General features: G+C 32.6%; 2 protein-coding genes across 3 annotated transcripts; both read right to left on the bottom strand.

Annotated features, from left to right (window-relative positions):
• Nucleotides 1-6,180: 6,180 nt before the first annotated feature.
• On the bottom strand, nt 6,181-16,850 carry LOC106771896 (phosphoglucomutase, chloroplastic). The gene is made up of 22 exons (XM_014657921.2): nt 16,450-16,850; nt 16,285-16,350; nt 15,662-15,706; nt 15,484-15,576; nt 15,329-15,381; nt 15,093-15,144; nt 14,917-14,985; nt 14,500-14,568; nt 13,250-13,372; nt 13,059-13,111; nt 12,263-12,341; nt 10,306-10,370; nt 10,157-10,224; nt 8,232-8,347; nt 8,079-8,153; nt 7,858-7,973; nt 7,325-7,466; nt 7,142-7,223; nt 7,013-7,059; nt 6,821-6,898; nt 6,608-6,713; nt 6,181-6,519 (listed from the first exon to the last, which is right to left on the bottom strand). The coding sequence occupies exons 1-22, from the start codon at nt 16,669-16,671 to the stop codon at nt 6,452-6,454; spliced, it is 1,887 nt and encodes a 628-aa protein (XP_014513407.1). The 5' UTR covers nt 16,672-16,850; the 3' UTR covers nt 6,181-6,451.
• A 1,585-nt stretch (nt 16,851-18,435) lies between these two features.
• On the bottom strand, nt 18,436-24,361 carry LOC106771897 (uncharacterized protein At1g04910). 2 transcript variants are annotated; one of them, XM_014657923.2, is made up of 9 exons: nt 24,163-24,361; nt 23,927-24,092; nt 23,679-23,757; nt 23,499-23,569; nt 23,167-23,255; nt 21,725-21,848; nt 21,354-21,637; nt 19,696-19,825; nt 18,436-19,546 (listed from the first exon to the last, which is right to left on the bottom strand). In XM_014657923.2, the coding sequence occupies exons 1-9, from the start codon at nt 24,168-24,170 to the stop codon at nt 18,959-18,961; spliced, it is 1,539 nt and encodes a 512-aa protein (XP_014513409.1). In that variant the 5' UTR covers nt 24,171-24,361; the 3' UTR covers nt 18,436-18,958. The 2 variants fall into 2 exon arrangements, with proteins under 2 accessions (XP_014513409.1, XP_022641365.1); XM_022785644.1 differs by having other exon boundaries at nt 23,927-24,089.
• Between the last annotated feature and the right edge of the window lie 262 nt (nt 24,362-24,623).

Genomic DNA, 24,623 nt, shown 5'->3' with positions numbered 1-24,623 from the left:
TTTATACTTATAAAAATTTGATTAATTTATTTACCTTAAAATTCTCTTATTTTATAATTTTTCGCTTCACTTTCCTTCCTCTCACCATCTTTGTCCACCAAATGGAGTAATAAAGAAAATGAAATTTATTTAGATTATTGAGTGAAAGTGTGTGTATTGTTTTGTTTTCCTTTGAAAGGGTTTGGTTAATTAATTAATTGTTTGGAAGGGAAGTAAGGAAGCAGAAGCGATGATGTTGGGCCTAACTATTACAAGTAGAAAGTGCCTTCATATTCTTTCTTACATTTTCCACCTTTATTACAATCGCTTGGTGGTGGGTCATATTATGTTTTTCGATTTTATAAACAACAACTTGAAATAGTGCCATCATATCCCAAATCCATCTTCATTTTAAAGTCACCACAACAATCATCTCACTAATTAAACACATCCACACTTTTGCTGATTATAACGAGATTGATTGAAGAATTATCAATTGAAAATGGTGGCTTTTTTAACTTACTATTTTCGTACCAAAACACAAATTAAATTACTATTTTTAGTAGAAACGAAGAAAACTCTCCGAAAAAGATTAGTTGAACACTGATATGACAATCTATGGATGGCCCACCACTCATCACACAAATCAGATTAATCAACTTCATAATTCATCTTCGCAAAGGAATGCTACTATTTCAAGTTTCAGTAAGAATTAAATTCAAAATTAAAAAAACAAAACTGTGTCAGTCTATCACTTTTGAGTTCCTTCCTCCATCAATGTCCCAAAGATACTTTTGCCTTTTCAATTATATCAACTGCTAAAATCTTACAATCATATAATATAATTACACAAATATTTTTTTCATGATCGTCCCCAAGTGCCTATCATGTCAATTGCTTCAACTCTTTGGATCCATTGCATTTTCAATTCAAAAATATCACACAGCCTGCATTCATTTGAGAACAGCCCCCATTTTTTTTTTAATTTATCAATTTCAACATGTTAACTTGAATATGTTAATTATATTTATAACAAGATATAATGATCTATTTGAGACAAAGAGTGAAAAAATTAATTGAATTTGGATATCTTTAATGAAAAATTTAAGCTAACTGCCTGTAACATTGATTCATGGTGGAAATAAGGTACTTCATCTAGTTATAGTGAAATCATGAGATTTGAGTATGTTAATTATATTTATATTCTTCTCTATGTAAAACCTTATATTTATTTTCATTTATTTATGTTTTATTATTATAAATATAGACTTTTAGGAATGAGTTTTATAATTGTTAATCTATTTTTTATTTAGATATTGTTAATAGATTCATTATTTATTCATTGTAAATCTTACCCTGATGCTATAGAAATCAAATGAAGGTAAAGTGTGAGCTGGAATCATCACAAGAATTCTTTTGTTTTGATTTATTTTATTTTTTCTGCAAATGAACATGAGAGTGATTTATTTTATTTTATTTTAATTATTTTGATCTTTTAATTGTTATTTAACAATTTTATTATAGTGAAATAATCTTTTTATAAATAAAAATATCATCACTATCATTAAGATAGTAGTGACTACAATATATTTTTAACTTTTATTACAATAAAAAATAAAAAAATTTAGTAAAAGAATAATGTTTAATAATTTTATTTAAACTTGATTAATAATTAAAATAATTAAGCCACTTAGGTGTTTGTAAAGAAAAATTAACATATTAAAAGAGAATCATAAAATATCCAAAATTCGCATGGGACAAAGTGAATATTCGAAATTAATTAGATGTTAAATTGATTTTTTTTAACAAAAAGTATATTAGAATTATTAAAGAGGAAAAAGGTATTTAATTATTTCAACTACGAACAAAATTTAAATAAAACTAACTCTTTGTACTAAAATTGTTCTTTTTTATCATATTAGAAATAAAATATATTATACTGATATAATTATTTACCTATATTTAAGTTAAATATTACAAAATTACTGACAAAACCAAGTTAATTGAGTACTAGATAGGAAAAATAATAAAAACTGTTTAAATATACGGAATTTAGATATGAATTTTAAAAATATAAAGAATGACTTTTATTTGTTTTGGGTGAATAATAAAGATAATTAATTAATAATGTATTGAAAGATGATTTTGGACATAACACATTGCCGACAGAAGATCTTGGGCAATATTATTTACTGTGTTGATAAAGAGTAGTGTTGAATTATGGGTCCTAAAAGGGGTTTTACTAAATGCTACCTCTTTGTCTTTGGTGCAATGCATTATAATTAACACTGCTTTCTTCCAATAATATTCAAATCCAATCTGAATTATCAACATTTTTTTATAGACTCCAATCATTGACTTCTTCAACCAACTAATGCTATTACTGCTTTTTACAAACTCCAGTTTAAATAGTTCAACACTGTTCACCATTGCTTTATAAAAAGTCAGAACTCCTTATCAAGAAATATATGCTTTAAAAAAGAAATATATTGTTTTATTTAAAGTTTTAGTAGAAATGTTTTTTTTTCTTTATTTTCAGTTAATTTGAAATTGTAGGTGTAGAGGGAGAATATGATAATCTAGCTAATGAAGCGAGAGTTGGTTGAAAAAAGAGAGAGTAATATTTACTCTTTTCAAAGTCAGAATTGATTTATCTTTATTTGTAAAGTGGTTATATTGATGCTGAAATTATGATAATCAATTTAATAATAATAATAAGTTGTGAATCACTAAATGTGATTAATAATATATTGTATACGGGATATGATATATTTTATTGATGCTTGTGTTGAAAATTAATGGAATATTTTGATTTGGTATTTTTAATAATAATGTTAAAGTGCATATTGTTGTAATTCTACTAAGATGTTGGAGTTGCAAAATTGAATGTCTTAAAATGATTTCGGATTAAGATTGAGAAAATGTACAATTACTATACTTGGGAGGATTATAAGATTTTAGAATGGTTGTTGATAAAGTGCATGATTGTAGTAGTTATAATTGATGTTTTATATAAGATGAATATTACATATTTAAAATATGTGTGTTTTTAGTTTGAATAGTCATTTTGAGTTGCATCGGTATTACAAGAGTTTTAAAACATTAACAGTGTTAAATGTTCTTTTAAACATGTTTAAGATGGTAAAATTGATGAAAAAAGATTTTTGTAAGTTTTGAATATTTATTTAGTTTGTTGTATAACTTTTTTTTTTTTTCACGCAATCGACATGTTTCTCATTAAAGTAAAACGAGAACAACACAAAGCTTTTATCAACAACTAGTTGCTCAAGCAAAAAATGTTAATGCAAACCAGTTTTCTCTTTTGTTGTTAAATTTTGCTAAAGTGACTTTAATAGAATAAAATTGACATGTTTTTAAGTTGTTAAATGTTGTTTATATAATATATAAAAAAGAAGTTTAAAAATGGTATTTGAGTAATGATAATTGACAGAAACATATATGAATGGTGTGTTAAACCTTATAAGCATTTGTGAATTAATATATGACATGACTTCATCGAATTATATTACTTGAGGCACCTAGGAGAGGATGTTTTGATATTGTTAAGTGTTTTTTTGGAATGTTTTAGATAAGAAAAAAAAAAGTTTAGTATTGTAAGAACAGGACAAGGGAACAAGGGAAGACAGGAATGTGGTCCATTTGCAGAGCCAACTAACATGATGCTGTAATTATGAGTGTAATGCACATAGCAAGTAAGCTTAGCTAATGCAAAAAATAAAATAAAATAACATGAAATTAAAGATAACATGAAATTAAACCAACCGTCAAGTGTGAATCTAAATTTCACATTAAATAAAAATAAAAAACTAAAATATTATATAAAGATAAAATACTTATTATTATCTCTTTAATAAATTTCTTTTTTATGAATCCAACAATGATATTAGAATCGATAAAATTTATTTTGATGACTAACTGAGACTAATATAACCTTCCTTTTATAGACCCAACACCTACAAGGTTGGATTTTAGCATCAACAACTACTAATTCATTTTCTATAGCCACAAGTTGTGTCACAATTACGACAAACACAGTTACACCCTCTTATTTATCTCCATTATAAGATTGGTCACAATTGCTTCTTTCATGTCTGCGCCATTATTTCTTGGTGGGTCATTCGGCCATCACAAATTGGGGGGCAGAGACAATCCCATTCTGATTTTTGTTTTGGAGTTTCGAACAAAAACCCTTGCTTCAGTGTCATCATATCTAAACTATGTTCATCCTCATAAGTGTTTGGTTGTAACTTGTACATTTCTTTCTGCAAAATTTTCAATAAATTTAACAACTATAGTTTTGAGCATAAGCTTATCGGATTATCGTGAAACCTGCCGCCCCAAAACTGTAGCAAGGTAATGGAATGCAGCAATGCAAAGCATTACTGTTGCCGGATCAGTTAAATTGAATGCAATTACTTTAGTCATCAATTCATGAATATATGTAGTTTCATTATTTTTTTTCTTTTGGTTTAAAATGTCAATACAGCAAGATGAGTCTCATTCAAGATAGACCACTAAGGCCTATGCTGAGTATCCAGGATCCCATACCTGTGACAACCCAAATAAACATTTAAAAGGTCATTTTCTTTTAAAATGCATTTATAAAATATTATTTGACATGACAAATATTTTTAATAGATGAGAAGATAACCACGTGAAAGTAGAATAACATCTACATGTTCCAGGTTTTGTTCCCTAGTATTTCTTAAAACTAATGATATTAGGAAAGAAAGAATTGGCAGCAGAAAATGGAAATTGAAGGAGCATCTAATAATCTGAAAAAAAGTATATGAAGTGAAAATTATAATGTATGGAAATAATTAAAAAGAGGGTGGAGAACAAGAACATGATCCCTGTCTCGTCCCATTTGCAAATGGAGAGAAGAAACTATCTGTCCCTATTATCCCATCTTAACAGATAATGATCTCCATCCCCATTACCTGTTCCAACAACAACATGCCACTCTCTTTATCTAATATGTCTCAACAATTTTCCTATGCATCATGCAACTTCCAACACTCCATATTCATATCTCTTTTTTCGTTTAAACATCACATTTTATCATTTACGATATCAACAACTTCAATTTGTCTTTATAACAGATGCAGTTAGAAATCACAAAGTGCTTAGTAATTTTACTCTCTGGATTCAACAGTTTATATCTGTTTTATGGTGATTGGTTTAATCTAAAAACAGTGTGAGTGTAATAGCCTAAAAGGTAAATTTAGAGCGAATACATTGAATTTGTTGTATAACTTACAGTTACTGCCTCTGGCTTTGCAAGCATGCTGATGTGAATCTCTTAGCCATAGGAGTACACTGGGTTCCCACATAAGCTCTCATCAAATCAACTATCACCAATGGGATTGCTAGACACACGTGAGAACCTTGTCTCATCACATGGCACCACCTCATCATGTCTTTCAAAGCTATAACCACATTGTGCGGTCAATGCAATAGCCTTAATTCAAATAAAACTCACTAGGATCATGCTAGGCTGCTGTCCAACGTTGTCTTTATTAATAGGACAAAGTTTAAACACAGTTCTATCATTATCTTTCATCTTATTGTCTAATAATAAGATTTCAACTTTTATTTTAATAATTGTACAATAAAGTATCCATTAAAGGTTGACATAACATTTCAAAATTGAACTTCAATTCTGATTACCAAACACACGTATAAAGTTGTGTGTAAGTTTTATCTTTATTGATATGCCAATACAATTCAAAATGCTCCAAAAACGATCTTGAGGAATCACCTTTGCGTTTGACTTTCATTGGAAACGTACTTCAAAGCTCACCACAGTCCATCTGCTCATGAACATATGGTCCAAAAATGCATAGTTTTCTTTTCTTTCCTTTTTGCTGGGATTAACAGGGTGAAAAGCAGTGATTTGCCACTGTCAGATGCCACTCAGAATACAAAGCAAATTCACGAACAAGAAAACAGTAATGGACATCTGTGTCGTTATGGACAACCTTCACATCTTAGGGGGTCTTGTCTCTGCTTTCATCTTAAGTGCTAAAAAATATATTCTTGACAATAACATGTATACTTTTGGGCATCCATCCTATATACCTCGGGATTGTAACAGAAAAAGAAGCTTGGAACATATCTGGTATTGTTATTCTGCTTGAGAAGTAACAAACTCCAGTTTCTCAACTTAGAAATGGGACATAACTTTGAAAACATTAGCTACTTAGAGCAGAAAATCGTTACCATTATTATTATTTTGTCGCACAACGGTGCATCGTTTTTTGCACATAAACATAAGTACCATATTTTACAAGGGACCTATCTCTCCAAAATTTTTTAACAACCATATGCTTCTGAACTCGAGCGAGCTCTGATATGGATACACGTGTAACAAACAACCTGCGTATGAACTCAACTTAGACCACATCTTGGTACACATCGCAACTAGATTAAGTGGTGGTTGAATTGTCCATTAGGTGATCACAGTAGGTTGCTCCCTCCCTGTGAAGTCTTTGAGCTTTGACACGGATATTGCCAAATCTGTATAATAATAAGAGAAATTAATTGCATGGAAAATAGAGCGATTAATTTGATATTACTATATTTTATCTTGGTTAATGAAAGTAACCTATTAATGGTTTTAAGGCAATTTGAGCTTCAACATCATGTTTAGAAACATCGGGTTCAAACTGTTCGATGTACACTCTAACAGTTGCCCCTGCAGAACCAGTTCCCTGTGAAAGAAAACATTGTAATCAATTTAATTTTACGCCTAAATTTCCGATATGGATTCAACTACTTTGAAAGAGACAAGGTGGACAAACAAACAGATGATACGTACTGATAAACGATATATAATCCTTGAGCCATCTGTAAAAACAAACCGAACGCCTTGTTTTGATACCACACTTCCGTCTACCTGCACATGTAAAGGATATCAGAACCGAACAATTGCAAGGAAATTGTGAATCATGGTAGCTTGTCCTTGAATTAAAAATGAATATGATACAAATGTACGCGATGTAAAACTTACAGGATCGGTGTATGTAAAATCATCTGCAAACTGGAGGACATAACTTCCTGAAGATGAATACTTTCTACACTTAAAAAATAGCCAGGAGAGTATTGGAAAAATGTAAAGAAAGTGATTCCTGAAACTTACCATACTTATCACCAGCCTTGCTCTTGGATACAATATCTCGTAGGTATTCTATCATCTTATTGGCACCTTCAGATTCACATTCCTATACAAGGACTTAGATTTGTTAAAACAAAGAAACGTTACACTTAAACAACCACAAAATAGGTTACAAAATTGAACTCCGATTGCAGCAATGATACCTACCTCGTAGTCATATCTAGAGAAGAAATTCCTTCCATAAGTTGCCCAGTGCTCCTTCACGACGTCAGATACGGAGATCAATTTCTCACCTGGCTTCTTGTCTTTGTTACGATGTGCAATAATAGAAAGCCAAGCTAAGACAGCCCTGTAATTGGAAAGCATTTAGATAAGACAAACGATTATGCATGAGACATGCCTTAGATCAAGTTTGTTACATGCTTGTGGTGCTGTTTCTCAATAGAAAATATAACGTGTACTATTTTTTGTCGTCTGATCTTCCCTTTTGAGGTTGTCCCAGTTGAAGCATAAAATGTAATACATGTTTTAGGTTTTATAGGGCCACAACATAACAAACATCTAACCAATTTGATTAAGTTCTATTCTTGACAACAGTTCGAGGAAAACAATGACGTTGTTGGTCTCAAATGCAGGTGTCTTTCAGAATTCTAATAATTTAAAGATACATCAAAGTTGCTAGCCTAAAAGATAGGATTGAATAATTAACTTAAATTTACAAAACCAAGTAGAATATCTACCAGATGCCATCTTTCTCACGAATGTGGTCAGAACCTGTTCCAAAACTCTCTTCCCCGCAAACTGACAAATTCCCAGCATCCATAAGATTTCCAAAAAATTTCCAACCAGTGGGGACCTGAATCCAGGGTCCGTCTTTTGTTATTTGAGAACAATGTTTCAAAATATGCGAAGCTTATTTCATAATTTTAAGGAAGAAATTTAAAAAAGAAATAAAACTTGCCTCGAAGAAAGGGAGGCTCAGTTTTTCAGCAACACGATCAAGAGCACCACTTGTGGGCATTGATCGAGCAAGACCCTGCAATTAGAACACAGAATGTCCATACTTCTGCTCTACAATGACGAATTCATAATAATTTGTGTATAAAATTTCAACCTTCACGCCATTCTTGAAGTATGGAATTGCTTCTGTATTGGCTGCAATAACTGCGACGGAGTCTGAAGGAGTTACAAAAAAACTTCTTCCTAGAATCATATTTCTATCACCATCCCCTGAACAAAGATTGAAATATATGAATCCCGTTGAATAAACACACACAAAGACTAGCAAAACATTGTTGCTCAAGCATACGTCAACACACCTGCAATATGTCTAAAAAATGGCATGTTATAAACCATGCCAACACTTAAACCCCAAATACATCGTTTAGCTAAAAAAAATTTGGTTACATTCAACAAAAGATGGAAAGAAAGAGTAAAAATTGAAATAGTGAGGTGATATGTTTACCCAAATATTGCTAATTACCATTTATATTTTCCAGACAAAAAGCTTGTTTGAATGAGCATTATCAAAAGCACTTGAGGAAGAAAAATAAGAAGAAAATGATATGACTTTCTCCATAAGCTTAAAATTAGCCTATGGACAAGTTAAAATAAAAATTTAGAGAAGCTAAATGAAAAAACTTCTACAAATTTGGTTATGAAAAAACTAATTTCAACTTTTTTCTTATTTTTTCTTTCTGAGAAGTGTTTATGAAAAAACTTGCCCAAATATACTCAGGCCAGAATTGGGGTAGTATGTATCAGTACTGATTTATCAGAATATGTGAGAAATACAATTGAAAATATTTCAATTGCATAGAGAGTCAAGGTTATAGAGCGAAGATTGGACTTCCCCAACAATGTAATCTACAATAATTGCATAAGCTAGTATCCCTGGACTGATTTAACACAGTACAAATGGATGCCCTTGTTCAATCATTCCAATCCCCTTTCTGTAAGGGCAAAGTAGTTTTACCTCTAAAATGGGCTAAATAACTGGACTATACATAACATCAAACTGGGTCATGTCATCCAAGAGAATATCTTCTTCAGATGAATTAGGAATTATGCAGAAAATTGCTATTTTCGAGGTTGTGATGCAATCAAACCCTTGGTGGTCATGCAAGGAACCATAGGAAATGTCTAGGTAAACCTTCAAATTTTTCTTTGCAACACATGCTTTCTTGAGTTGCAATTCTTAACAGATTTGGAAGACAGAATTAAATATCCTTCTCATGGGTTTTCCCATAAATCCTAAAATTACAAATTCGCATATACTGTTCACAACGCCCCCTTAAAACTGATCCAACATAACCATAAAATAAACCTATTAAATCCTAAACAAAGAGTGTGTATTTTTCCATAATAAACTGAACCAAAAGTGTAATAAAGCTAAGTATCCCCTGTCCTGTGTCCTGTTGCCCCCACCACATTAACATAAACACTGATTGAGAATAATTTGTTGCAAAACTACATAACCTATTATGAATCAAGAACAGAGTAAACATGCAAAGCAGGAAGCATTTTAAAATAGAAACAAAAAGGACACAATCGATGGTAAAAGGATGACATCAACTTTCTATTTTCGATCATAACAAGACACGGAAAAAAAAAAAATCAAAAATAAAGCAAAGCAACTAAGGCAATCAATAACAGGCATGAACTTTTTTACTGAATATCTGCAAACAAACAATTTATTTAAAAAAAAATTGATGACATTAAGAGATTTAATTATTTCCTCTAAGGTGTTAATCAACAATCAGTCTTATAAAATCAAGTACCAAAAACATCTGGCTAGATGTGAAGCTGTGTCAGTAAACTAAGCATTAGTTCAACATTGCTAGCTATACATAATACACATAAGGGCAACCTAGACTTACCCCTCGCAAGTGGAAAACCTATTTCAATGATGTGGACCCGTGACTCTGGGTCACAAGGCAGTAACCGTACTTGTTGCCAGGGCTATTTCGCAATTGAGACACATACTAAAAAAAATTAGCTACTTAATAAAAAACTGGCTACTGCATTGATCTCACATACCATCACTGGCAGCTCCAAAATCAGGTCCATTTTCAGCGTACAGAATGTTTACAAGATCCTTTGCATATCTGCTCAGGAAACATTACCATCAGAATTAATGTTCTTATGTATGGAAAACAAAATGCAAACAAATAAAGCACTAAACTCACGTTAGATTAGGATCAGGATGGCCGTGTCCAAAATCTTCCAAAGGAATTCCATTAGAAATCGAATCCTACATTACGTAATTAACATCCAATATCAATAGCTTCATATAAATTTGTACAGACCCAAAAATAGCTGTTGGAAATCAGCAAATTAAGGAATCTCACTCGTTGGAAGGAGGACTACAGTCCTATTTTTATCTCACTAGTATTTTGAGATTCCTAGTTAACTATGGGAATATCCTATTTATCATTTCGTTTTTCGTTTTCTTTCTTGATAATGTTTCTTTACTGAAACTAAGTAATACAAAGATGAAATAATTTCTTTATACTCTGTTCATATGGGATTAATGTTTGGTCTTCACAAGTGAAAATCAGGTTCATCGCCCTTGTCTAACAGATGTACCACCCCGAAAAGGTTGATCAGCCTCTCACACTTCCCAAAAAACTTAATCTAAGCCCAAAAACAAAGTCAATCTCCAATAACTCGCTTTAGGGGAAGAGTATAACCAAAGCTCATCATTAGGACCCTCCCAACTCTCTTTCTATGTTCCTTTATCTACCCCAATGCAAAGTGAAGACCTCAAAGTTCCAGAAAATTCTACCCATTCAGAAAACCTACACAAAACCAAGTCAAGTAGGAGAATTAGAAAATAGACCTAAGGTGATTTTCTATTTGTTTCCTTAAGTTTTCAACATGAGATAATGTTCCTTTGCAAATTCAGTCACCATATATAGACCTAGATCAGGAGAAAGTCATAAAATGTAACGAAGGAAATGATGCAATGGATGATCTTGATCTGCTACTTCTCTCTCGCACAAGAAAGAAGTAAAAGAGAGAATTAGAAAATAAACCTTGAGAAATTTCAAATTTTTGCAAAAGTTTCCAGCATGAGATCAAATGTTCCTTTGCAAAGTCAATTTACATATGTGGAGCCAAATAAGAAGAAAGCCCCAAATGTAACAGGGAGGGTATTGATACAAGTGATGATCTCTGCTCAGTGCTTTAAGGAGTTTGGAGTTGCACAAAGCATCTTATATCAAGTTAGTTATCTTTTATATTCTAACCTGTTCCCAAGTTAGGGATCTTTAAGTACAAAATTGGAACATATATAGGTTTCAAAATCAGTTTATGAAATCTGAAAGATCAGAACTAGAGTTATTGTGCAAGAGGAAATAGCAGCACAGAATGAAAATAAGACCAGGGAAATTGTAACCATTTCCAAAGAAAAGAATTTCATTAGATGCAAATGGATCTTTACCATAAAGAGGAATGCAGAAGGAAAAATAGGCAATTAAAACACTAGATGCACAAGGCTATACTCAAATTCATGGCATAGATATGAGGAAATGTTTGACCCATTGGCAAGGCTAAATTCAGTATAATAGAGTTCAGCATACAGAGAGAAGAGAGAGAGAGAGAGAGAGAGAGAGAGAGAGAGGATAAAGTGAAGAAGAATGTTAATGATTAATGAACATATACAAAGAGAGAGGAAGCTACTTGTTATAAAGTGAAACTTGCTATCCAAGCTACCAAAGTCTGACTAACTGCTTTCTAAGGAGCTAACTAACCCCAAGCTAACTGCAGAAACAGAAGTACTATACCAATCTATTAAATTATGATATATACATCTAGAAAGGGGACATTAGTTTAGAAAGAGTGAAGATCAAAGTGTTGAGTTCTATGCAAATGCCAGTTCAGTTGAGGATACAAACAAAGTCCATCACAGGGTACTGTACAATGATGTAGGCAAATTTGACAACATGGAGACGCAAGAAACAAACAGTAGTGGCTAAGAGCAGTGCAGAGGTGGAACATAAATCAAGTGCTCAAGGTGTTCGTGAATTTATCTGGATAAAATAGGTTACTTGATGATTTATCTATTCTTCTCATGAAATAATATAGAGAAATATTTTTTTCAGTCCGCTTATAAGAATTTAAAGGAGGAGTGGAGGACCATACCAGACTTGCACCAAGTTTATCAACGAAGATGGGTTTAGCATAAGCACCAGTAACTGCATGCATGGCATCAAATATAAACCTAAAATAAAAAACAATAAATTTAAGTACTGTGGGATTGCCATAGAGCCTAAGCATTATAACTGGCCATGACTATTGAGTTGGGATTTCCCCACTCTATGTTAAGAAAAATAACATCCATAATTGGGAAAATCTAACTTGTTACAGTTAATGAAGCACCATTAAAATTTTAGAGGACCATAAAAGGATATATACAACAGCATGCACTATAAGTACGCACAGAAAAGGATTAACCTCTTTCAATTACAAAGAAGGTTAACTCAAAAGGAGTATAATACAAATACATAGCAAGGAGAAAAATGTACAAGATCGGAAGCTCCCTTTAATGATTCATATTTAATGACCATATCTCTCAATAGATCCTTCTAATGATTCCACATTTAACGACCATATCTCCCTATTTTTTAATTTTAACGCAAGCCTCCCAAGGATTCTTTTGGGCATGATGTTGAAGTAGCACAGAAAATTAAATATTTTGTCAAACAGGGGGGTCTTAAATTATAATTGTGCAGACAGCAGGATATTAAAAGAGAAAAACCCTTTTGGTTCATGTCAATGTGAAGAGACTATATAGTACCAGAGTAGGATTGTGGAACAAAGCAAACTATGTACAAAATAAGACCAAAATAAGCAAGTACACTGAAAGAAACAAAATCCAAAGCAACATCCAACCCCAAACAACTGAATATTTGCAATATTTAGGGGACAAAATGACTACCTAAAATCTGGACGTGAAAGAAGTCCTTTGATTAGCTGAAAATCAAATACTGTCTGCAAGGAATATAACAAACGAATAAATAAATTAAATAGAAAAACACAAGACTGGGATCTAGTTCAATTGAAATATTCTATTAGAATAGAGTGGAATGTAACTGAAAAGTTATAATGCTGCAAATAAATTATTTTCACCTCCAGTAGCTCCAGATAGTCAGAGACTGGGTCTATTACTTCCACGCTGAAGCTTCCAAACTTTGTAACCCCAACTTTCGATAAGTCAACATCAGGAACGTCAGCTATCTTTATCTCAGAGATCTGCGTCAACATAAAACATTTAACCCCGGTATCTAAAACACTTTATCATGATAATAAGAAAGGGATATTCCTATGGAAGATAGTATTCTTACTAATGTCACTTCCAAATCATTTTATAACGCCTAGTTTTAAGATACATGTTTAGTCTTTATAGTACAAGAGGTTAACCGCTTCCATGGCTTGGTATAGCAACTTTGCACATGAACAAAAAAGTCTCAAGTACCAACATTATAGCACACTAACAGTTGTCAAAAGGAAGAGAAATTTATAAAAAACCTGAAAGAAAATCTAGTATAACAGGGGAAATCATGCATGTGACTTATTATATACATTCTAATCAGAGGACTGCATAATAATAATACAAAACATCAGAAATGTGCCAGAAAAGTATTTGAAAGAATTGAATTATGCTAGACTATAAGAAAAGAAATTTTAAAAGTCTAATATATCCTACCTAATTTAATCAAATGACAAATTAAAATACCAGAATGACTCTGCTTGTTAGCTCTTTCTTTTTTTATTTCCCCTTTTGTGGTAAAAGAATTTATTGAGAGGAGAAAAGTATAGGGGAGGACGGATGGTAAAGTATACATTGCCATAGTGTAAAACTTCACACTAGATAAACCCAAGAACGAACAGCTCTCAGGCAACTTTATCAGAGTTCCAGATAAACCTCGGAAAGAAATTTTGAAATCAATAATTATTTTATCTAATTATCATGATGGCAAAGCTTTGCATTAGAGGCTATAGTTTGCTTGACTATTCTAGTGCGTAACCATTAGGAGCATTTACATATGGAGATACACGCAATACAATCGATATGCAACCTGCAAGTTCTTAATCATGTAGTAATATCATGCTGTAATGAAGACTATTAGGAGTTAAAAGAGATTTTACAAAAAACGTACAAGATTGATATGTAATGTAACAGCATTCTACACACGAGACGTAAAAGACAATTAATCAGGAATTGGTATGTAATATAACAGCTTTAGAGAAATTAATTCTTTATATAAAGTCAAGATTAATTCATCATACAAAAATACAACCTAGGTACAAGTCAAACATTTTAAAGAACAGAATGTAGGATTAGAATAGTAAATCTTGAATAATGATGGGACACTTACCGACAAAGTGTTTCCATAAATCTTGTCAGTGATGGATTCTGGTGCAGGTTGTCCACTGCTGTAATTAAACTGGAGTAGCAAAGCCATTTATTAGACACATAGACTGATAGATTCGCACACAAAGTCTTAGAAATTGGCCACAAACATCTTCAGGAAAAATTACGCTTCGACAAAGCTGAAGCTGCAAGATTGCATACAGAATACAAAATTACCAATCCCCAATCGTAATATCCATACAAACCCCCACAATAAAGAAAACCGGAGTGACCTCTGAATCATAGGCTTTTCAGAGTATCAACCAATGTCCTCACCTAAGTTTAAAATACAGTAACTTCAGGAGTAGTTATCAGCATTTGTCAATGCACAATTTGATCAATGACAACTTAATGGATGAGAGTAACTATAAAAGATATTCACCTTAATACCCCAATCATATTCAGGCCCACCGGGATTATGGCTTGCACTCATAATAAATCCACCATTTGCCTGATAAAGTTTAAGGAAATCAGAAGAAATGAGCAAATGGCCTAGAAAGGTTATGCTCATCATTATACGCCAAAATATTCCAGGAGAAAAAAGTTAAAATGGCTTGCCTTTTGCTTTCTTATTACTGCAGAAACAGCTGGTGTTGACAAAATACCTTCCCTGCATTTGAAATAAAAAGAAATACTCAATTTCTATTAATACCTCCACAGAAGTAATTTTGCATTGAACATTAACCCATATACTGACCCAACAAAGCTGTTTTAGCCTAATGATTCCATTCAATAGTAGAGCTCTTGATTTGGAAGAAAAATAATTGGAAAAATCAACTGATTAAGATACTTACTTTCCGACCAGAATTTTTCCAACACCATTTCCAGCAGCAATTTTTATTATGATCTGTAATGCACCAAAACCGGGTGTAAAAATCAGAAACAAAATGATTCTCTGAATAGTAAATTTAAATCTGATTGCTATTGTGACACATTCAAAAAAGTTTACCTGGGCAGCTTCCCGATTAAAGTATCGACCATCACCTCCCAACACTAACAAACCATTCTTGTAATCCTCCGGAGGCAATGAGTTAAACAGGGCCTACAGATGGACAGGATTTTCACTTACATGCAAAGCAAAATCCATAAATCACACACAATGATACATTGAATAAAATTGTACAAACCTGGATCCAATTTGCAAGGTAATTTTCTTGCGTAAACACCTTCACCTACAAAACAAATATGAATGTTATTTATTATAAGAAAAACATTACTCCCACACTGTCAATGCTTCCTTATAACAGTGTTCCTTTATTAATAGCTTTCCAATTTGCTACAGTCAGTAAATAACTAATTTTCAAACAACGATGAAAAGAAAAAAAATCAGTACACGGAAAAGGCTATCAAACGAGTGTTTACTAAAGAGAAAAATAATGAGTAACTAATTATGTGTTAATGGAGTAAAGAGAAACAGCAAAACAGCAACCTGAAAATATAATTAACAAAAAAAAGGGGACATCCAACATCGACTTTGTTTCATATTCAAGCATAAATATATTATCAATCATAAATCTATATCAACACTGACACCATTTATATGCTACAAGCTTTCTGATCGAGCATAAGCAAACAAGGAATAAAGAAAATCAAAGAAGGGTCTAATTGATCACTTTGATCCATAAAACCCAAACAAAGTTACTGTAAGCAGAAAATGAGCGATGAGTTGCTTTAATTTCACCGCTTTAGATTACTAGTGTTCCATTGCTAGACTAAAGAACAAGGAAACTAAAACCCGCAAGCCAGCTACCTTCTTCCGAAGCCCACTAGTACCAGTCTTTTGTCCCTCAAAGGGTTTGGTTGGAATCGAATTAATCTTGCAACAACAAAAATATAAAAGAAAATGTTAGATTTTAGAACTTGAGAGCATTAATATGAACACAAGGGAGAATGCATGAAGGGATAAAGAGAAAACCTTAATGCCTTCAGGTTCGGCAATGGCTGTGGAAGGGGATGAGGGTGCTGAGGTGGCTCGGATGGTTGAATCGTAGCGAATTCTGAAGGGAAGCTTTTGAGGCTTCAAGGAAGAAGGACATGGGAGAAATGAGGAAGGTTGGATTTTTGAAAGTGGGGCAGTGGAGTTTTGAGATTTGTAGGCAGAGAGAATGAAGCTGTCAAGTTTAGAAGAGAAAGCCATTGATGGGTTGTTTTCTGAGAGCAAGAGAGACACTGATCCTGTGCTACTGTGAGCGATGAGTGATCAGTGAAGTGACGATTTATGTTAGAGAGTCTCTTAATTGAGATAGGACACATAGATGCCACATGTACGAAGGAACACTTATCTTGAGATTCAACAACATGTGAATCTGAACTGTGAAGTGCTTTTTTGGCACTTCTCATGATTTTTGCCGAGAAGGTAACTGAACATAGTATTTCCATTGCAGAAAGAACGGCTAAGAATTATTCATCGGACCCCATCTTGATTCTCGCCACGTGGAAAATTAATTCACCTATTTCCCTCCATGCATCTTTCTCTTAAACTATTTTTAGTTAAATTTTAGTTTAAGATGACCTGATACTGTAATTCAATAAGCTTATTATAATTACTAATTAGAATACACAGCTTAGATATTAAGAAGACTTTGTATTCTGATTAGACGTTTTACATGCTTGTCTTCTTCTGATTAACTAAAAATTATATTTCAATCATTTTTAATTGGATTTCTTGTTCTTTTTTTATTTTCTTAAATGGTATGATCCTTTCAACTTTTTTATTTTAATTTTATTTATAGATTAAATTTTCTGAATTTTAAAAAGAATTCGTTAGTAGTTAAAAATGGTCTTGTATTATAATTAAAAATATATAGTAGAAATTTAAAATATAATTGTAATTTAGTATATTATTCATTATAAGTTTAGTTATAGTATAATTGGCATGTTAAAAACATTTGTTTATTGTGATTTTTACTTTATATAAAATGAACAAGATAAGGCAACACTTGGTTAAAAAATTTGTGAAATGTTCACTAAGTTTACAAGATATCTGACTTAAAAAAACAATTTACTTTAAAAATATTCACAGAATTTTAAACATATATAAGAATATAAGATTGACCTGGTAAAATTAGAAGATAATGAGATATTTGAACTAGCAAAATTAGTAATGAAAAATAAAGTTTTCTTTGTTGAATTCATTTTTATATTTCGATTCATCTTCCTTTTAAATTATTTAAATGTTTATAATTCATTAGATAACTTAATGAATTATTTAAATATTTATTATTCTCTCTTGTTTTATATTTTCATTTCATTTGAATTTTTTTCTTTTGTTACATTCTTTTTATTTTTTTCAACTATTATTTTACAAAATTCACTCAAATATATACTTGTATTTATTCTTCTCTATTGTTTTATATTATCATTTCATTGAATTAGTTTTCTTTTGTCACATCTTTTTATTTTTTTAACTATTTCTCATGTTAAAATATTTACAAAATTCACTCAAATATATGACTTAACTTTTTCCATGTTACATGATCACATACTTTTTTCTTTTTTTAGAATAATAAAAATAATAATATATTACATTTGAAGAAACATAAACCTGAATTTCACTAAATCAAATAACTTTTAAAAAAATTAATTATTTTTACTTTAATATTTGTATTTAATTTTTATTTTTTAATGTGAAAATATCTCAATTTCAAATGTTTAATTCCATAATATCAATTGATGATATCATATTTTGCTTACTGTGATTTTTATTCTTTTGTAAATAAATTATTTAACATTTGAATCCTTAAAGGAACTAGTACATGAATGAGTACAATTATATTTATTACTCTATGAGAATAAAACAAGACAAAAATTTCAAACTTGCATATAAAGATGAGAGTGAAATTGAAATTTTACTTAAAAAATGAAGACAATAGTCAAACCTGCATCCAAAGTATTGTCATCCTTAAGCAAAATCTTCTTTGTTTACTATTTTTATTCCAAAGAAGAAATACTTGATCGCGATTTACATCCCGCCCCAAAAAAGATTAAATAAATAAAATCATAAATTTAACAAATTTGATTTTTCCAGCACTCCAAATATCTAACATAAATTTGCCAGAGTTTTCATCATTCCCTAGGTAACTTTGAAGTACCTTTCTCAGGCTGAGAAGTTAACAAATACATTTATAATTTGATTTCTTTTCCCTAAGAAGTAAAGCCTGGTAACATAGCCATCTCTTTAACCATCAGTGGGATCTTCCTCCTATAGTCTACAAGAAGCTAAAGAATGTAACTATTCGAATCAGCATATTGGACTCTCTTGTTTAACTACATCATTCCCTCGGTAGAATAAATAGTATGAGACAAAAATGATCACCTGCAAATCTGGAGTTCCAGTAATAGAACTTCATTCTTGTTACCCTAGGCCCACAGAAGTTCATTACTTCGGAGTTGAAGAACCATTAATCCAATGGCACAACCTAGGTTCAAGATATTGTAGAATTAGCGTGTGTCTCAGTTTTCTCTAATTCGTCATTCATAATATTTAAAATGTCATTTGGGGGACATTTGTCTGCGGGGTTCTTTGCAGATGTTTGGCAGAAGCATTCAGGCCAAGAATTAGTATAGAAAGACTCTGGAGAAACACGCTTATGAGGTTCTCCAAAGTTTGTTTTGAGCATGACCTTCCTAATAGCATCATCAAAACCAGCTGTCCGCCCATTCTCCTTATCGATGAAGATTGGGGCAAGAGATTTTCTATCAGGTCGGATTGTAGTACGGAAGCCATAATATAGACGATGTCCAAGGAGATTGTTGGCAAAGTTGCTAGGGCCATCATAAGTTGGCATGAAAATGTCAGAAAGAAGACAGACCATGTAATCCACAGCAGAACCGGCCAATCCCCTAGTGTTTTCAGCAAGCTCTTCAGAGTTTTCCACAGAAGAATGATTCTCAAGTCGAGGGAACAAACTTCGAAATGGTTTCATAAATCGTTCCCCTCCAAACAATTCACCAGCTGCAAGATATATCCTGGTCGAATTGTCAAAACCCAATGCACGCAGAATAAGACCAACCTACAAAGAGAAACATTGAAACATTCGAATCATATCATAATCTAAACAGATTTGAAATTTGTTATCACCAGCATACATGTAAAGGTTAGTTTGTTAACAAAGACCCTGGGAAAAAATTAAAGAACAACCAAACCAAAACTAATGTTTACCTCCTCCGGTGTCAACGGGCATTTCCCAATAGCCCTTCTTTCATTATAGACAAGTCTTTTAGGTGCAAAATTTTCTTCTCGATACTTTTTCAAAATCTTTTGCTCCTGGGGCGTAAATATATCAAAGCATCTGCAATCACATCCATATTCAACATGAGTAATTAAGAACAAGAAGCTTTATATATGTAATTTTTCAGAGAGGAGGGGATTGAGTTCACCTGTGTACCAAAAATATGATTTTTGTTGGATCATCAATTGCATCACATATCAGACTACTAGTACTATAAATATGGATTATTACTGTTTGTCTTTTGCATTACATTACATCATATCATTTGTTATGTCTTTTGAATCACATCACATCATATCATTTCAAATCCATCACACATCAGAATCTCATTTTTTTTCTCTTTATCCTTCCTACCTAAATTCCTATAAAACTTCCTCACAAGCTTGTAATATAAACACTCTTATACAGGAGGATAACCATGGTGCATGTCTAAGAATTTAACGAACTACCGAAATTACAATTACGTAGTGCAGTACAAGCAAAAACAAGAACATTATATTTCTTGAAAAAATATTCACCACACATCATTAATTAGGACAGACTTCAAACTTTGGAGCCAAAATCTGTTTTACAAAACACAAGCCACCCATTAGTTCGCTTGCATTTTGAAACCATAAAAGTGATCAAATGGGAGCTGTAATTTCTAGCTGTTTCAATTGTGTAAAAGTATGCTGTTTGAAAAAAATGTCTTAATTGGGATGGAATTGGGTTAAAGCCTCCTCCTTGTCACAAGATTACAGAGAACTAAGTACAAAAGAGTCAAGAAAAGAAGTAGATCAGCTATGTCTCGCCAGTGACCAATGGACAGACAAAAAATGTTGATCAATTCGGAACTTTTTCGTAAATAATCCTAAAGGAACAACCTTGTCTTCCACTGAGGTACATGCCGATCACCTCTCAACTCAACCTGAAGACCGACACTCACTCATTACATAATTTGTTATAAAATCAACCTTACTCCAGTAACGCACCCCTCAACTACACCTTCATTTCCTTCTCACAGAACAATGCCTCTAAATTAACCGATAGGATGAAATTATAGTTTGTGTGTATCAATACAGCTGGAGCAAAAAATAGAAAGAAACAAAGTTATTCAACACCAATCAACACAATTTAACAGGCTGCAAGAACCCTCAGAAAATGGCTGGAATGCACCAACAAGATGGCCAAAGCTCATTAGTTCAATTTATTTTAAGGAAAATATCATGTCTTTGTCAATCTTCTGAGAACTATTAAAAAATAAGGAATTATTTCTCCAAACATAAATTTAGCCCAATAAAAAGTAGAAAATAAACCATTAACAGAGAAAATGTGTGCAAAACTAGTCATATATCATACATACACAGGGAATCTGATTTCAGAGAAAGATAACGAGGAAAGTCCCACAGATATTATATATGGTTTTTTCATAAAGCTTCGGCATAAACATCCATTGCTTAAAATCAAAGAAAAACATGCATTTAACATTTGACATTGTACAAAACAAAAACAACAGTTACACAATAATTATGTCCCATTTAAAGTCAATAAACATATAGCCATATAAAGTATGTAAACATAATTGTCAAGTCCAACCCACATGACTTACCCAGCAAATGCCAACATGTCCATCTCAAACCGAAGATGTATTGACATAAAGGGACCTTGTGTTCGAAGCTTATCAACAATTGATTGACTTAGCTTCATGATATGTGGCTTGAATCTTAAAGCATGATAGTTGACTCTACACCTCAATCTTTGGTACTCAGGATTGTCAATTTCTTCAGCTAAGCGATGTGAAAAGGGAGTAAGATAGATTGCCCCATGTTCCTTCATCTTCTTCAAAGCATCATTAGTATACCAACTTATAGGAGCATCTCTAGGAGGACGAAGCTGTGCCAAAATAACATTTGAACATACATCATCCAGAAAATTTAAATAATTTCAAACTATTTATTGATGACCAAATTATTACTCTACCTGAAAAGCCTTTATTTTCTTTTTTTTGCCACTTTTCTGATTTTCTGGAATGCTTTCCACAATTTTAACATCATACCTCAGTGTTTTGATGAAATGCTCAACATCATAAATACCATAGAAGCCACTGCATGTAATAAAAAAAGAAAGGAACCCATTAAGTGCAGTGTGACCATGACCCACGAAAAGTCAAGAATCAATTGAACCATTCTCAATGATATACTGAAAAGGTGTTCCCCATTTCGTATCTTCCACTAAAGACACAATTATTTCAACTAAACGCATAATTGGGGAAGCTATTTTGTTAGGGGTCATATTGAGTAGGATGAGCAATTATAAGTGGTACTAACCCTTGAGGCACTTCCACTTAATGAATTAGACTTTTGGGTTAGACCCTCCTCTTGTGCTTAAAGTCCTAAAAATTGATCGATGATACCAAAAGGACGACCTACCTATGGTTGGATTAAAATGCAAACCAAATACTGAAAGATAAAAAGACTTGTCAAAGAGATAAGAACTACCATTGAGTTAATGTCAATAAAGTGAAAGTGCCCTTAAGGGGTGGCAATGTTAGGAGTCTTATATTGAATATGATGAACTACTTTATGTGATACTTAAGCCTTGAGGCTTTTCCACTCAGTGTACTAGTTTTTTGGGTTATGTTCTCCTCTTGTGTTTAAGTTCCAATACACTTCCAAGGAAATAATCACTTGTTTTCCAAAAAATCTCTGACGAAGATGAGACAAACAAGTGATTATTACTTCAAAAGAAAATGCTAGTAACAAAATCTATTTTTTATCAATTGAAAACTATTGAAAATCACAAAAAACTTGGGTCTTACTTTTTATTTAAAGAGTTATACTTATTTTGTAGTTTCCAATAAATTTAACCAATAATGAAGATTGCCTTAGGAGGAATGTATTAAAAAGTGTTGCTAGCACTCTTCTTCAAAATAAGTAAAACCAAGGATGTACTAAAACAAAAGGGGAGGACAAATTTGACACTACAAATTAGCTTCAAAGGCTTCATGTTCAAGAAGCAAAACAAATGTATCTTTTTTTAGTCGTCACGATAAAAATATATTCCTGATCCAAAAGTAAAGGAACGTATACTGGAGTTCAGAAACCAGAAAAATCATTAAGGCCTTGTTCACTTGAGTAGATTTGAAGGAGAGTATTTGAGAGGATTTGATGATAAATTCTTTTGTTGTTTATTTGAATAAATTTAGAGGTAAGTGAGAGTGAATTTGGAAGTAAATTTTTTTAATGTGTCATATAAATTAAATCCTACACTAATTCTTACAAATTTTACTTTCAAATCTACTCTCACTTACCTCCAAATCTATTCAAATAAACAACAAAAAAAAAAATTACCTTCAAATCCTTTCAATTACTCTCTCCCAAATCCACTTAAGTAAACAAAGCCTAAGAGTCAAGACAGTTTACCTGTCGTCATGCCAAAAAGAGTTCGCATCCAACTCGGGTAGCACTAGCGTAGCATTCATGATCCGTGCAGCAAGAACAGCATTGGAGATCTACACATTGAAATACTAATGTATCAATATACCAAAATCAACGAGTATATATACGGAATTGCACCTCCATACACATAGGAAGCCTCGTCAGAAGGATTAAATTCACCAAACTTAATAAGAGACGCAATGCAAATAATTGCAGCTTGAGTGAGAGCACTAAACCAAAAGAATAAAACAAAAGATAATCCCCACAATTCATAAAAAGTACACTACAGTTTACAGTAAGAGCAAAAAGGTACAAACCGCACTACGCTGTTGATTCAGTCCACCGTTACATCGAACGCGCAAGTAGCCATTGCTCTCATTCGGAGGAGCTAAGACAAAACATTAAACACAACGTCAGAAACTTCAAGAACGTTATATCCAAAAAAAAACAAACTATTGTATCAGAAATAGTCTGTAACTACAAGATTAGATAGATACGAGGCCAATGAGTTCGCGGAGCAGACGATGGCCGCCAACCGCCGGAATCAGCGTTGCTCCAGAGCTCTTCTACATGGATCTGATTAACACCGAACGAAATATGAACAACAAATTGTCTAATAACATCATATAAGTACAAATTTCATTTCACAAAAAGAAAATGTATAAAGATGCTGAACGAATTTTCTTCGATTTGCTTAAAATACGTTCAGCGAGTAAATAATCTGAACGGAATAATTTGCAAGAACCTCGGAGCGATAGCTGGATTGGATATTTGAAGTTCCCGTTGAAGAGAAGAACAATGAAAGCGTGCAGATCAAGAGCACTACAGCAGCAAGAGATAACTTCACAATCATTCCTTTCATTCCTGAGCCTCCAGTGTGCCTCCCATGCTGTCTGTGGAAGCCAGCTCTGCTAAAAAAACAAAACATCGACTGTTTCATTCAAAAAAGAAACTCAACATAGAAGCGTTATCGAACCGTACCTCCTCATGGTTAAGATTCAACAACTCTGCTCTTGTTATCCTGCGGATTCAACGCATCGAGTTTACGCTTCAGTGATAAATTAGGAATTGGAAGGTGACTTCGGCTGAGGGGGTGCCTAATGGACCCTGCCGGCGATCTGCAAAGTGGTGGTCGCCGTGGACATGCGGTGGTAGGATAACAAAAATGAAATGTAACCACCGACATTGAAATAATTACAAGAATTGGCTTGCTAATTGATTTGGGCCAGTACATGGGCTTCATTTGGGCTAAGAGACTTGTGCCTTTTTTTACAACCCCATAAATTTTTGTATCCTAAATGGTGCATTTATAGTGTGAATAATCTCAAACGTATTATATAATTTGAGGATGTTGCTCCCTCTACCACCACCACTTCCTCCTTCTACCTCCCTTTCCTCTTTTATTTCTCACTCCATTTTTCTATTCTTATTTTACTTTTGAG

This window comes from Vigna radiata, chromosome 8 (genome assembly GCF_000741045.1).
Source record: "Vigna radiata var. radiata cultivar VC1973A chromosome 8, Vradiata_ver6, whole genome shotgun sequence".
NCBI classification, from domain to species: domain Eukaryota; kingdom Viridiplantae; phylum Streptophyta; class Magnoliopsida; order Fabales; family Fabaceae; genus Vigna; species Vigna radiata.
The sequence above is the reverse complement of the archived record's forward strand: the minus strand, read 5'-3'. Positions and strand labels throughout refer to the sequence as shown.

Bases quoted from the DNA above. Each gene is read 5' to 3' on its own strand.
- LOC106771896 (XM_014657921.2), bottom strand. From the start codon at position 16,671: ATGGCTTTCTCTTCTAAACTTGACAGCTTCATTCTCTCTGCCTACAAA. The intron at 10,225-10,305 runs GTGAGTTTAGTG...TTTCCTGAGCAG, and splicing joins CATCCTGATCCTAATCTAAC to ATATGCAAAGGATCTTGTAA. The intron at 6,899-7,012 runs GTAAGTTTTACA...TTACATGTGCAG, and splicing joins ATTTTACATACACCGATCCT to GTAGACGGAAGTGTGGTATC.
- LOC106771897 (XM_014657923.2), bottom strand. The intron at 23,256-23,498 runs GTTTGTACCTTT...TTCAATGTGTAG, and splicing joins TGAATCAACAGCGTAGTGCG to ATCTCCAATGCTGTTCTTGC. The intron at 19,547-19,695 runs GTAAACATTAGT...TTCTCTTTGTAG, and splicing joins GCCCGTTGACACCGGAGGAG to GTTGGTCTTATTCTGCGTGC.